General features: G+C 35.9%; 1 protein-coding gene and 1 long non-coding RNA gene across 3 annotated transcripts in view; one reads left to right on the forward strand and one right to left on the reverse strand.

Annotated features, from left to right (window-relative positions):
* The window catches only part of Wars2 (tryptophanyl tRNA synthetase 2, mitochondrial), an 82,909-nt gene extending 78,931 nt beyond the window's left edge, over positions 1-3,978 (reverse strand). The window contains exons 1-2 of one of the 2 annotated variants that reach the window (XM_005389075.2): positions 3,790-3,857; positions 3,525-3,691 (exon numbers count right to left, since the gene is read on the reverse strand). In XM_005389075.2, the coding sequence (XP_005389132.1) occupies positions 3,525-3,584 (60 nt within the window). In that variant the 5' untranslated portion in view covers positions 3,585-3,691; positions 3,790-3,857. Of the gene's footprint in view, positions 1-3,524; positions 3,692-3,789 lie in introns of both variants that reach the window. The other variant, XM_005389073.2, reaches the window with a different exon arrangement.
* LOC102013862 lies at positions 3,914-8,872 on the forward strand. The gene is made up of 2 exons (XR_001234904.1): positions 3,914-4,000; positions 8,746-8,872. It is a non-coding gene; the product is annotated as an uncharacterized LOC102013862 (long non-coding RNA).
* Positions 8,873-15,775: the final 6,903 nt, after the last annotated feature.

Here is a 15,775-nt window from a genome sequence, read left to right on the forward strand (position 1 = left end):
GAGAAAGTGTTATAGATTTGGAATCCATGGCAAACAAATGTGATATGGGATCCTGGCGTGGATTCTAAACCAAAAAAATGACTAATGAAAAACTGATGAAATTTGAATTAGGTCTTTAACTAAATTAAAAGTACTGCACTAATATTAAGTTTTTGGTTTTGATAATTGTATTATGATTATTAAAGACAAAGTTTAGTGATGGGGATATAAGAATTCTCTGCACGAATGCTGCAAATTTGTAAATCTCAAATTATTATCATTATTATTATTATTTTTTGCCTTTTTGAGACAGGGTCTCACTATGCAGCTCAGGCTGGCCTTCAGCTCCCTTTGTAGCCCAGGCTGATCTCAAACTCGCCATGATCGTCCTGCCTCAGCCTCCCAAGCGCTGGGATTCCAGGCGTATGCCACCACACACTGGCCTCAAATTATTTTTTAAAATAATCATAAAAAGTCTTGTAATGAGAACTAAATTCAAGATCAAAAATCTAATACCGTGTCTATTTTTTGGTAAACATTATTCCTTCAACTAACGGCTATATTTAATGATTGTTAACAGCAGAAATAGCATGTTAACATTGACCAAACCTAGGCTGAAGATGGCTAATAATGAACCACACTGTTGAACTGCCTTAAGTTGTGGATATTTTATACCTTAACTGAATGACTATAAGTAGTCGTGCAGAAATCTACTAACCATCAATATTTTACTCTCTGCACAATACAATCATGAATTAGTGCTTACAGAAGTATGGATTCTGTGTTTGGCCAATGATGACAGGCTTAAATTTACCTAATGCTATCAGCATTTAAACATAACATGTCAGAATTTCAATCCTGATTCTGTGACTACTCTCATCTTGTTAGATTTCATCAGTTTTCTATCAAGCAACACCTGGCAAAATAAACCTTTTTCATATAAATTGTTGACATCTCACAATTGGTATCATGTGATACACTGTTATTACACACACACACGTTAATGTTCAGGCCCCTGGTCTCTTATAATTTTACACCAAGTGTAGAGTTAATTCCTCACATGCTAGACAAGTGAGCTACATCCCCAGCCCTCTTCTCCCTGTTTTGAACTTGAGTTTAACTCTAGCCCTGAATAACAAAAGCCTATCCAAAATAATTAAAGATTACCAATGCTGTGTTTCACCTAAAACACTGTTTAAAAAAGATTCAGCAAACACTAAAACAACTTAGAAACCTCAATACTCTTATTAATCACAGTTCCTTACAAACTACTGCTAAGGCTTATCCAGGTTTGCTTCCCACTTGAGGGGATAAGTGCACAGCCAAAACAAACAAGAAACTTAGCTATTCCTTGATTTTTGATAAAATCATCTATGAGATCAATACATTTATTTCTGTTATACTTTGGTAAAATATTTCTTTGTTTTCTACAAAGGCTATGAGATACCATAAAAATGTCTAATGCATCTGGTTTAAGAATCCAATTCTTCCTTCACATATTTCTGCATCTGTTCACAAAATCCTTTTGACTTCAAAGGAAGCTTTTCAAGAGAAAAAGAAGATACACACAGGAAAAGTGCTCATAAATTTTTAGTAGTCCTTTTCTAAGGCCATTTTAATAACAGCACTGTAGGACAAGTATCTCTCTCAGAAACCTAAAATACATGAAGAATATTAATGACTACAGGTTTGTATGGAGATTTATGTTTTCAAATTCTTTTTGGTTGTAAAAGTGATACATCTTGAATTTAGAACATGTGAAACATAATGCTGAAAGAAAATTTAAATTTTTTAAAATCTACTTTTTAGGAAGACCAAAGCACAACAAAAAAGTTAAGAATGGTTGTTTCCTTTTAGTCTTTTTTTCTGTGTACATATTGATAATAATATTTATACATAATATTCTAACCATACTACAAATACAATTTATTTTTCTCAATTAGTCTTTCAAAGGACTGCATTAGTCTTTCAAAACTTCATTTTTATGACTGAAAGCATATGTAGTTTTACAAGTCACAAAAATACTGTCATATTTAATTCTAATTCTATTCAAAGCTAAATTACAGGTTTACAAATACTAATCTGTTCTGCACATCTTGAAACAATATAGATTAACAGTTAATTTTAAGAATAATTCTATTCATAAATGCCATTGAAACAATAGAAGAGGTTTAAGTTGTTTTCTTTAGTATTTGTAATGACTTCATGTCTTCAACTTCACTGGGCAATCGTGAGCAGGCTCTAGTTTGTTTTTCCTTTTTTCTTTATTTTTCAGTTTGGAATAAAGGGTAGTTTATGGCTTAGTCACCTTGGTACCAGTAGTATACACTTTAACATGCTATTAACTTGTTATAAAAATTAATTCTGGTTCTGAAGAATCAAACTTTAAGAAGAGCAGCTGATGATCTAAACTGGAATCAAATCGGATGGAGGAAGAGTTAGACTGCTTGACATGTTAAGGCATTTTCAAGCTTTGGAAAACCTGTGGCTCCCAGGCTATGAAGGCAAAATAAAGCCAGTGATAATAAATGAAATGACCTAACACTGCCTCCTAAAATTTAAAATAACAAATGAATAGGTGTTTGCTTACAAAGAGCTTTTCAGTATACTTCCTTTATCCTCAAGAGGCTCATATCAATGAAGGAAATAAAAGTTTACAAAATTAAGTAATTTATGAGATTAGAAAAATAAATTGAACTTTAATTTTAGTTTCCACTTATTATCACTGGCTTTATTTTGCCTTCATAGTCTGGGAGCCACAGATTTTCCAAAGCTTGAAAATGCCTTAACATGTCAATCAGTCTAAGTCTCTCTCCATCCGATTTTTAAGGAAAATAAACCCAGAGAGACTGTGACTTGTCATGTAACACAGCCAGTGGCAGTCAAAGCCCTGGATCTTGTTTTTTAACTTGCAGTATAGTGCGCTTTCCAATTCATCAGCTACACTATGACATCCTCATGTCACATCTACACATTAATGAACATGAATATTTAAGGTGTTCCTCAGGTAATTACCTAACAATCAGAGTTTCAAATTTCTCTTTAGTTCTCAGAATAAATATACTTACACATGTTAACATTATCGGTAGTGTATGTCAAAGCGGTTACTACTGAGTTTTCACTCAGAAGACGCGCAGTAGTTAAGTCTGAACAAGTGAAAGGATACCATCCAACTTTTTTTTTTTTTTTTTTGCTAGTTAGGTAAAATTCCAAATACGGTTGGGATGAAAGGTTTGTCATGCTCTCAGCAGGACGAGAAAAAATGGTAACAGGATGATGCACTTGGTAGCTTGTTGTCATTTTTTTTTTTTCACAGAACCTGCTGGAGTATGCCTAAGGGTGAATCCTTGAAAACGTCTGTGAAAGCTGAACCATACTGCCAGAGGGAGGTCGTTAGACTGCATTAACCTAAACCGCCCAATTCTAAGATGTCTTTTCTCATTTCTCCATGCACCACTGGCTTGCTGTTAGGGACAAGAGGATAACAGTAGTAATGGAACCATAAGGAAAGCAATCCCAGAACCACAGGGTGCTTGGTCTCTTACAATTTTACACCAAGGTTGGCTTCCCACGTTGCCCAGCAACAGCCGCGCTCGCGACCACATGGTCAGGAAGCTGCGTGCTCCTAATAGAAAGGAAGCCTTACGTCATCACGTATCTTTGCAACGTTTCCACGTTCCAGTGGATCTTAAGAGACAGACATCTCGGTGCTCTGCCGAGGAAGCAGAAGATGAATGGAGGGAGGAAAGGGGTACTGAGAAAAAGCTCAGGGAATAAGAAGTCGGCGGGAAAAGGCTCGGCTTCAGTTACCTGGGTAGTGGGAGCAACTTCGGGTCCTTTGTGAAGTGCCCGGATGACGCTCTTGCACCCCCGCGCTTTCCTCATTGCGCGCAGCGCCATCTTGAGAAGGGCTTAGCTGGTACTTCCTGGATGACGTCACTGAGAGCCCTTCCCATTTTCACTGAGCCTTTCGCTTGCTGCGCATGCGCATATCCTTTCCTGGAAGCTCTTTCCTTTGGAGGTGGGCCTTGGGACAACGTTCGCCTAGGTTTTCCTGTTTTCCCGGTTTTTGGGCAGGTCCCTTTGGGGGAGAACCTTCGTTGGGGATATAAACAGTGGCGCCTAGGATTGGGAATAGGGTCAGATAAATTGCCTGTCTGCTGCTAGCAATCCAGCTTTTTCGAATTTTTTCTAGGAATGCGGGCTCCCACGTTTCTTAGAGGTCAGTAAGTGGCTTTTTGAGACCCATGTGGGTTATCCGTTCTGCCTGCGAACTTTGTCTAGTACAGGGCCATGAATGAGACGCTGAATGAAGGTATAAAAAATGTATGAACCTTACCTTCAAGAAGTGCACAGCCTAGAAGGTAACAAACAAATGATCCATACTGATGAGGTGTTACAAAAGCAAATACCAACTTTGGGAAGAATAGGTAGTAAGGGGGAAGTGCTTCATCCTGGTCCAGGTGGGATTGAGGAAAAATATGATGATACCTAATGGGAAATTTTTTTAAAAAAATTATGGGAATGTTACTAGAGCTCTCCTGCTGTTACTGCACCCAAATCTTTCAGTAAAAGTGTGTAAGTACTTATAAATAATATAATCATGGGAGGGATTTGTCAGAGTTCCTTTGTGTATTGGATGACTACAATACAATTTGATAAAACGAAAAATATCTTGCAAGTATACAATGTACTCATGAAGTTAAGCATAATTGGTGTAATTAGAAGTAAAAAAGTAATTACAGGGATGAAGAGGGAAAAAGCTAAGGAAATCAAATTCTATTCATCAACAAAATGGATCATTCTGTTTGTTAAATCTGAGGTTCCTGTTTTACTTCCAAGTACGATACCTTTTAGATATATACATGAGTCTGTAGCTTGGGAGGGAGGTTTGAACTACAAAACATGAGTATTGAACCCAAGGAAATCTTTGAAATTGCCAGATAAGAGTTTGTGGAATAAAACTGGTGAGATAATGAAAATAAATTAGCCAAGAGATAGCTGAGAAGGCAAAGAATATTTATTGAAACCTAAAGACCTTACCAGGGTAAGAGGTATATGATAGCCATTGTAAAATTTTATCAATCAGTTGCAAGTTTTTGTCAATCAGTGCCTTGTTTAGTACTCACATATAGAACAAAGCATTACAACACAGTTTTAATAGGTATATTTTAATTAGATTTTATGACCCTGGGAGTTAGCCAGACTAGACATCTGATATTTCTAATTATTCAGATGAAACATAACAGTGAGATTGGTGCATCTGAAACTGTTGGGTTTGTACTCTGTCCTTAAGTAGTCTTAGTTTCATGTGCTGAGACTCATATACTGTAAATAATCATATTTTCATGGGTGATATTTCCACAGCATATGTTCATGAAAGAAAATTTATTTGAATACATCTGATTACATCAGTATCTTGATTTTTAAAGTATAAACCATTGTTAGAATTAAATGGTGTTTCACACCATAGTGATGATCATGTGATCCTTGAGTGTCAATCAGCTAGGTTATTTTTGGACAAGGACTATATAGTTTTTATAATTCTGTAGGAATTTTATAATTGTTACATTTTCCCCACCATCTAGGTGATGCCTAATATGGAGTAACCATCTCTTTTAAATATAAATTTGATTTTAATGAATTGCATAGTTTACTGTCAAAGATTGGTATACTACTTTTAACAGCCAGAAGAAGTTGAAAGTAAAAAAAAGAGAGAGAGAGGGAGAGAGAGAAATACAGGCCTTAGTAAAAATAAACCAGTCATACTTATAATTTCAGCTACTTTAGAATGTAAGGCAGAAGGATCCAGGCCATCTTGGGCAATTTAGTGAGATCTTGTCTCAAAATAAAAATAAAGTATGTTGGGAGGTGTAGCTCAGTGATGGAGTACTTACCCCACTATTATGCATGAGGACTTGTGTTCAGTCCCCGGTACAGGAGGGAAAAAATTGAGCCAGTTCTGTCTGCTTTTTACTCTTTCAAAATAACATCTTGGCACTGGAGAAAGAATAACCAAAAGGCCACTACCATCTTCTAACTCTTCTAGGAAGAAGAATATACAGACACTTAGCTTATTTTAATAAAGGTAGCCATGAAACTAGACAAAGATTACATATTAGTGTATCTTTAAACAGAAATTATGAAATGTTTCCATGCCAAATGGTAAACATTTTAAAAGTTTACATTATACAGTGGTAAATTTGGTTATACTGAAAATGCATGTATGGATTTTCCACACTCTCTCACAGTATTGTTTTAATAACTATGTTTAAGAACAGTATTTTACCACTGCTATCATTTGGGTAAGCTGAAGAACTCTAGTAAAATGAGATTATAAATGTATTAAAAGTAGGCTTTAGATATACTTAGGATTAAAAACTTTTATAGCTCTCGTCTTACAGCATTCAGTGTATGTCTACATATGTTTGTGCTTACAGTTTTGGACACTTGTTTAAAATTTGATTTCTCATCAACACTTTTATTTTGTAGTTAAGTTCTGATAATTTTGCTCTCAATAGTTTCTGCAAATCCTCTCTTGCTAAAAACAACAGATTAAAACCAGACTGGCAGTTGAGGAACAGTTTCTATTGCAACCATGTGTGTCAGAAAAAGGGATTAGGTTTCCTTGTCCAAGAACATCAAGGGGAACCTCTACCTCTGCATACACACCTCTGTTCCTTAGTAATGGAGAGTTTATACCTAGTTAGATTTAAGTGGGATAAGGGAAGAGTTTAAATCCACTTTTAGCTCTAGCAGTATAATCAGCCCTCAAGTCTCAAAGTATCCAATTTTGTTTCTCTAATTTAATTCTAAGCGTCAGGTTGGTGTTTGGTGCTGAACGAGGTAATGGAGAGTTTCTCTACACATTTATTCACTTAAAGAAGAATTTCACAGACTGCAAAAGTTAGATGGCAATTTTATTCAAAACTTACTTATCCACTTACAATCCACTTACACTTGACCTTTCATTTATATTAAATAAGATTTTTTTCTAATATAGAGTGGGTGATTCTATAATAGAAATAAGTCTTTTTTTTTTTTCAAAATTATGAGTATAGTTGCAGTTCTCTGACAATGCCATCTTATACTGGACCCACTGTAAGGACCCAAACCAAAGTGAGGCAGTTGAGTTGACTTCTGAGAGTCATCAAAGTATGTGGAAAGCTATAATAATGATTTGGTAATTATTCTTTTTCAGCTTTATCTAAACTCTAGTTCTGCTAGACACTTTATAGCTGATGAAACTGGTCCATAGATAAGTACCTTGACCCAAACCATGGAACAAATAAGAGCAGGAATGGGAAAAACTTCAGTCTCCAGATGAGTGTACTATTTTCAGTGACATTACTGTAAAGCTGAAGAAGCTGAGGTTAGGAGTAGTCCAGGTGGGGAAGGATTTCACATAAAGCCACAACCAAGTGTCAAAACAAGCGCATGTCTGAGATCTTAAAAGCTGACACTTCTCTGTCCATCCCTAACATTAAGGGATGTCTTTCCCCTGTAGATTTTGGGAGACTGCAAATTGTCTTAGTGTGTGCATTATCCTAGTGTCAGAACAGTAATCAGAAAATTTATCTTGTACATGAAGAGTTTTAAGAGAGGCATTAGTATAACTTTCTAGAAATGCCATCTAACAAAAATCAAGGACCAAGAATAGCATAAGGGTTGTGAATAACATGGGATTTTTCTTAGTACCTTTTCCTTGAATTAAGAGAAAAGATGATAGTTTTTATGTTACTAGATACAACTTCTTTAAGGTCTCTGATTACTGTTCCACAGCAGAGGAATAGTACTTTTGATTGAGATTAGTGGAAGGCTGCAAGGGTGGGTAGAGACAGAGCCAACTGAAGTAATCTCTTACTGATCTTCAGAAAACTGTTACTTGGAAAGTCTGCAGTGCTAGGAGGAGAACATGCTCTAGGATCCATGTTAATAGTTCATGTGTTCTCCCAAAGTTAGAGAGCAGGTCTTGAAACAAGAAGAATTGCTTCCTGAAGGGTAGATCTATAATAAAACACTTTCGGAGAATTGTAAGAAACTGTTTTCAGTGTTCCCCACTCACACTACTGATCCTCATTCTTAGGATACATGGAAGAAATAGAACTTTAAAATCAGTAAAATCAAACTTTTGAAAGGGTATTTTACCAGGTTGTCTCTTTTTGCATGGTGTATCTTTCCCAGATGATGCGACGCTAGAGACAAACTCTGTATGCTGTCTATCCACATTCTATTTTCGCATCAGCCTCATTTCCTAGCTACAGTGGTACCTTAGTTTGTGAACTCAATTTTTTCCGCCATTCTGGTCACAAACCAAATTGCACGAGAACCAAATCGGATTCTGGTTTGTGACCAGAATCATGGAAATAATTAAGTTTGTGAACTGAGATACCACTGTACCTCACATTGGGCATGAACTGGCTTTCTGCTTTCAGGTTTATGTTATACAAAGAAAACTTTAGAAAGGCGTCCAAAAAGCTTTCAGAAGTAGCTTTTAGTGAGGTTTTTTCTGTTTTCTCCTTTGATATTTGTAATCAAACTATTATATTCCTTCCCACTCCTATGTAGTATGATTCTTGGATTTTAGCTGTGACAAATGCTTAGATCTTGATCTTTCTAAAAACCAAATCAAAAGATCCCTTTAAAATATGTTATTAACCTCACTGTCTCAGACAAATTCTATTTGAGCCAGTCAGATTTCACTGGATTCCCCCAAACCCACTGACAGTCAGCTTAATGTTTTCCTTTCCTTTTATTTTCTTTTAGTTGAACTGAGCCTAACCTTGAAGATCTGCATACTATCCCTGTTACTGACCTCAGTGAATAACATCCATTGACCTCTCTCCTTACATGTTGAGTTAAAAAAATAGGATGAATAAATCCATTGTAACTCCTGCGGCTCTGGTTGTGGATATCTGATTAGTCCCAAATGAAGAGTCATTTAGAAATACAGATACAGTATTACACTCAGGATTCACATGTTAGGGCATATCTACTGACCCCCATGTCCACGGAAGATACTAAGATACTGAGAATAGACCTCCAATTTTTTTCAAGATTGTACCAGGCAGCTACACTTACCCAAATAAAATTATCCTACTTGTCATACAGTTGTGGCATATTTAGGTTTATAGAAAATAGGAGAATATGAAATTCTCAACCAACTATGATGATGAAGTAGCTTGACGGGTCTCTTTGCAAAGAGCAGGGAGACTATCTTGATGGATCTTCATTCTAACTAAGTAAAAGTTCTCTCAGCTTCCAACTGTTTTGCTTTCTGTTTTGTTTTGTTTTCTCTAAAACCTGCCTATTATTTTGTTACTGGCAATCACAATGACCTGTAGGACAGAAGATTATTGGAAAAGGCTCCCTAACCAACCTTTGAGAGAGGAATGTCACTACTGTCTACCCATACAGTGGCCGGTACAGGGAAAATATGTGCAATACCTTGGCCCCTCTCTCCCTTTACCCTTTGATCTTTTGTTTCTTTCCCTTTGTAGAAGCCCAGAGCAAGGGAACATGATTTATCTGGGCCTGATGGGTCAGTCCTTCTGCCAACCCTCGAGGCACAAAACATGACTTAAAAACATAAATGGTAGATCTGGAAGGTGTGATGGAAATTCTCAGTACAGAACTACTATCCATTTATAGAATTAGAAATGTATCTAAGCCTGAAAAAATTCTAAAACTTAGGTTAACTTTCTAAACAGGCATTAAATTTCTGGAAGGCAATATCTTCCTGTTCTTGGACTTCACAGAGTATTTGGCCCATCAAAGAAGGGCTCAATAAACATTGGCAGATTGATTAAATGAACATATGTGAGGGAGAAGAAAGAGGTGTGCAGAGAGTTAAGAGTCGTTTAGAAATAAAGATAGTGCACGGAGGTGGGGGAAAATGTGTTCCTTTTTTAGAATAAAACCCTCAAAGCATTTTAAAATTATCTAATATATGCTTGCTTTTTTTGTGGTTTACTTTTTCTATGAAAAACCAGAGTGCGTGAAATACTCTGATTCCTTGAGATTTATTACTTAAGTTCCAACTAATATTTTTTATATAATAAATCTAAGTTACAACTCTTCCTTCATTTTGTTTCTTTTTCTGTTTAGTTAGATCCCTGTGAACGAGCATTACATTCCTGTCATGGATAAAACAATTTCTATGGAAATTATTCAAAACACAATTTCTGTAAACACTATGTGAAGATATGATTTATGTCTGGATTCAGCACTTGTGCTTGCATCATCTTCCTACTTATGGTCAAGTTCTTTGTTGGCCAGCGTCTCTTTTTAAGGATCTATTCATATCATCTGTTCATCAAAGAAGGCAAACTTCTTTTAAGAGTTTTGAGGCAATGAATGGGAAGCAAAAGAGGAGATTGTGTTTGGGGAAGCACTGAGTACACTGATAAACATCCTGGACTTTATTCCCAGTCCTGACTTTGCCAAAACTAGCAAAATGTTCTTGGAAAACCCTTTATATGTGAACCTGTTTTGTTATCTGAATAAAATGGAAGTGGCTGTACCAGATGGCACTTCTATTCCCTTCCAGCTCTTAACTGTATATGTTTATGCTTATATGGATGTGCATTTTAAACCCAACAATTTTCCAGTACTTTAGAAGTATGCTTCAGGATGACAGGTTGAAATGATCCTCCCATTTTGATGGATGGTTCCACTGGAGATTGGATATTTCTTTAATTATTGCATCGTTAATTTGCAGAAGATACTGAAACTGTCCTGGGTAGTCTACTGTAGGTATAATCAGAACAAATTGTAACTGACTTGAAGAGAGTGTTGCTAATGAGAAAATAATTAAATAATACATTTAAAATAGATATGGAGTAATGAGCCTTCTCATATTATTGTATTATTACATTGATTTTCTAACTTGTGAGGTGGGGTGGTCTGGGAATGATATCTAGGAAGATCCTGCAGGCAGAGTAAGAGCTGGAGGAGATGGGAAAATGATCTCTAAAGGTAACAGGCAAAGATGTTATACTTTTATTCATTCAGACAATCCTGGGGCTGCTCTATGGAGAACTGAGATGTGGATGCAATGTGAGAAGCAGTATACTGAAAGAGAGATGACCGGTAAACTTTATGAAAATACAGCAGGAGTAGGTGCTATTTTAGAGCACAGACATGGTCATATAAGCTGAAGTCCCCCAGTTTTAATTTTTTAAATTTTATTTTAAAGGAAAACAAAAAACAGGAAACGAAAAGCAAAATCCCAAAACAATATGATAGGAGGGTAACAATGGTTAATACATTGTATATTGTTATCTTTAGTTACTTGGGAGTGTGAAATATTTTTAACTATCTTTATATATATATTTTTGCTTTTGCTTTTCCGTTCTTTCTTTTTTCCATTCCCCCAAATCAGTTTCTCTTTCCTTTTGAAGTTTCTTTCTATTTTACAGTATCTATTTTACATTTTGGATCTTATTTGCTCTTTCATCTTCTCACATTAGGGAGACAGTACAATCTTTACACATGTGCATCTGGTTTATTTCACTTATGAGTATGGTTTCAGTTTGCATCCGTTTACCTATAAAAATCCTCAGTTTATCCTTCTTAATGACCAAGTAGTACTCCATTATATAGAAAGACCACATCTTTTTTATCCATTTCTCAGTTGATGGGCATTCAGGTTGTTTTCAAGATTTAGCTATTTACAAATTGTGCTGCTATAAACATGGGTGCACATATATCACTGTGCTGTAATGTTTTTAATTCTAGAAAGATACCGAGAAGGGGAATAGCTGGGTCAAATGGGACCTCCAGTCCTAGTTTTTTAGGAATCTCCACACTGATTTCCACAGTGGTTGTACCAACATACACTCCCACCAACAGTAAGGGCTCCTTTTTCCCCACAGCCCTTCAAGTATCTGTTATTGGTTAATTTCTTGATGATATCCATTCTTTCTGGGGTGAGATGAATTCTCAGGGTTGTTTTAATTTGCAACTCTCAAATGACCAGTGATGTTGGACATTTTTTTCATATATTTATTTGCTGTTTATATTTGTTCATTTGAGAATGTGTCTTCATCTCCGATGCCCATTTTTGGATTGAGTCTTTAAATTTGAGAGGTCTGATTTTTTTGAGTTCTTTTTACATTCTTGATAGTAAACCTTTGTCTGAGGAACATCTGACAAACATTTTTTCCCACATTGTGGCTGTCTCTTTACTCTGTTGGTGGTTTCTCTTGCTGTGCAAAAGCTTTTACATAGGATGAGATCCCACTTGTTGATTGTAATAGTTCTTGTGCAGTTGGGGTTTTATTCATAAAGTCTTTGCATAAACCAATGTTTTCAAGAGTTTTACCTATTCTGTCTTCCAGCGGGTTGAATGTTTCTGTCTTAATATTTAGATCTTTGATCCATTTCAAATTTAGTAGTGTATGGTGAAAGATATAGGTCCAGATTTAATCTTCAACATGCGCAGAGCCAGTTTTTCCAGCACCATTTATTGAAGAGGCTGTCTTTCATGTCTTTGGCCCTTTGTGAAATATAAAGTGGCTGAGTATGTCTGGAGTTATTTCTGCATCTTCTGGTCTGTTCCATTGATCTTTAGGTCTGTTTTCTGCCAGTACCATGATGATTTTAGCACACTAGCTTTATAGTATAATTTCAAGTCGGGGATTGTGATGCCCCCTGCCTTGCCTTTGTTGCCCAGAATTGCCTTTGCTATTCTAGGTCTCTTCTGGTTCCAAATGAATTTTAGGATTGTTTTCTCTAATTCTGTGAGATATGCTGTTAGAATTTTGATTGGAATTGCATTAAGTCTGTATAACAGTTTTGGAAGTATGACATTTTCACTATATTGTTTCTTCCTATGCAAAAGCAAGGGATATCTTTCCATTTTCTGATATCCACTTCAATCTCCTTTTTCAGAGTACTGTAGTTTCCAAAAAAGAGGTCCTTTACATCCTTCATTAGATTGATTCCTAGGTATTTCACTTTTTTGGATGCTATTATGAAAGGTATTTTTTCCCTAATTTCTTTCTGAGTGAGTTTGTTATTTGAGTATAAAAAGGCTTTTCATTTTTGAATGCTGGCTTTGTATCCAGCTACACTGCTGCATTTGCTTATCAAATCTTGTAGTTTTTTAGTGGAATGTTTGGAGTTTTCTATGTAGAGTATCACATCACCTGAAAATAGTGATAATTTTACTTCTTCCTTTCCTATCATTATTACTTTTATTTCTTTTTTTTTTTATTTCTCTCTCTTGTCTAATTTCTCTGGCTAAAGTTTCCAGGACTATGTTGAATAAGAGTGGAGAGAGTGGACATCCTTGTCTTGTTCTTGATTTTAGAGTGAAAGCTTTCAGTTTCTGTCCATGTAGTATGATCTTGGCTGTTGGCCTGTCATAGATGGCTTTTATTAGATTAAGATAAAGACCATCTATTCTGATTTTCTGTAGGGTTTTTATCATGAATGGGTGCTGGACTTTGTCAAAAAGTTTTATGAATCTGTTGAGATGATCATATGATTTTTGCCCTTGGCTCTGGTAATATGGTATATTACATGTTTTGATTTACTTATGTTGAACCATCCATGCAACCCTGATATGAATCCCACTTGGTTATGTGGTTATCTTCTTGATGATTTGCTGCATTATTTGCCAGTATCTTATTGATGATTTTTGCATCTAAGTTCATTAGGGAGATTGGCCTGTAGTTCTTTCTTAGTTAGGTCCTTCCCTGGTTTTGATATCAGGGTAATGCTTGCTTCCAGGAATGAATTTGGAAGTATTGTTTCCTTTTCAATTTTATTAAAGAATTTGAGAAGTATTGGTGTTAAGTCTTCTCTAAATTTCTTGTAGAATTCATCATGAATCTGTCAGGGCCTGGGCTTTTCTTAGTTGCTAGGTTTTTAATTACATCTTTGATTTCATTGACTGATACTGTTTAACTTAAGATTTCTATATCTTCTTGATTCAACTTTGGTAATTTTTGTGTATCTAGGAATCTGTTCATTTCTTATGCATTTTCCATCTTATTAGAATACAAGTTTTCAAAGTAGGTAGAGATGATGTAGATTCCTGCAGGGTCTGTTTTGGCTTCACCCTTTTCATTCCTAATTGAATAGATTTGAGTCTTTTCTTTCATTTTTTATAAGATTGGTGAAGAGATCCTCAATTTTAATCTTTCAAAGAACCAACTGTTTGATTCATTCATTGTTTATATTATCTTTTTAACCTCCAGTGCATTAATATTTCATCTGATCTTTACAGTTTCCTTCCTTTGGCCTAGTCTTCTCTTCTTTTTCTAGACATTTGAGTTTCACCATTAAATTATTTGTGCTTGCTCTGTTTTCCTTATATGGGTATTCACTGCTATAAATTGCCCTTAGGACTGCTTTCATTGTGTCCAATAAGTTCCAGTATGTTGTGTTTTCATTATCATTTAATTGTAGAAACTAATTTCTTCTTTTATTTCATCTGTGACCTATTGATTGTTCAGGAAGGGGCTATTTAATTTCCATGTGTTTATGAAGTTCTTGTGGTTTCTTTTGCCATTGATTTCCAATTCCATTGCACTATGTTCTGATAATATGCAAGGGACAATTTCAATTCCTTTGCATTTACTTAAGCATGTTCTATGGGTTAGTATGTGGTCTATTTTGGAGACCATCCTGTGTGCAGCTGAGAAGAATGTGTATTCTGATGTTGTGGAATAGAACACTGTAGACCTCTACTAAGTCAATTTGTTCAAAAATTTGTTCAATTATATTATTGAATTTTTGATTTTTGTTTAGTTGATCTGTCTTTTTGTGACAGTGGGTATTGAAATCCCCCAATGCAATTGTATTAGTGCTTATTTGATTTTTCATGCCCATTAATATTTGTTTTATATAGTTGGGTACACTGGTATTTATTGCAAATATATTTATGATTGTTATCCCTTCCTCTTGGATTGCTCCCTTTATAAGGACATAGTGACCTTCTTTGTCTCTCTTAGTCAGTCCCCTAGCTTTTAAAATACTAGCAATTAGATAGTTCAAATGAGCACACAAGGCCATTGACAGAAAAAGGATGCACTTCTTGAGGCCTACTGTGTTTTGGATGTGGTTTGTTCTCTAGTTAATTTATTGGGAAATGGTGGAATTTTTAAAGAGGTGAAGCCTAATAGGGGCTCCTTAGGTCAGTAGGAGCACTGCCCTCAGAAGAGTTTGTGGCACCCTAGCTTTTTTGGCTTCCTGAATAGTCATGTGATCTGTCTCTCTCATATGCTTCTACCATCAACTGTGAGGGGTTCACAAGAGCCAGGTTGATGCCAGCACCTCATTTTTAAACCTCTAGAGCTGTAAGCAAAATTCCCACTCTCTCCCTGTTGCCTCTCATCTACCTTGCTCTACTCTGCTCACTCTGGTCTCATCCCTAATCCTCAACACTCCTCACCACATCACATATTTTACTTTTTTCCTCTTCTAGAACATAGGCATCATAAGACTTTTGTCTGACTTCGTATCCTTAAAGTTTAGAATCTATATGACAATACACTTGTTGAATGGATTTCCTCAGGTTACAGATAGGAAAGCTAGAATTAAGGATGGAAAATGAGGTCAAACTGTTCCTTTGAAGGAGAGTCTCATTGTAGGCCACGCAGATGTTTCTCCCTGCTAAGGGTCCTATACTAGACAGAATAATGGGTGCCAGAGATGTATACATCCCGACCCCAGAAACATGGCAGAAAGAACTTTGTGAAAGTGATGAAGGATCTTAGGTGGGAAATTATCCTGGATTATCCAGCTATACTAAATGTCATCCTCAGTATTCTTCTAAGGGAGCAGG

Source organism: Chinchilla lanigera, unplaced genomic scaffold (assembly GCF_000276665.1).
Source record: "Chinchilla lanigera isolate Chin_1 unplaced genomic scaffold, ChiLan1.0 scaffold00034, whole genome shotgun sequence".
Classification (NCBI taxonomy): domain Eukaryota; kingdom Metazoa; phylum Chordata; class Mammalia; order Rodentia; family Chinchillidae; genus Chinchilla; species Chinchilla lanigera.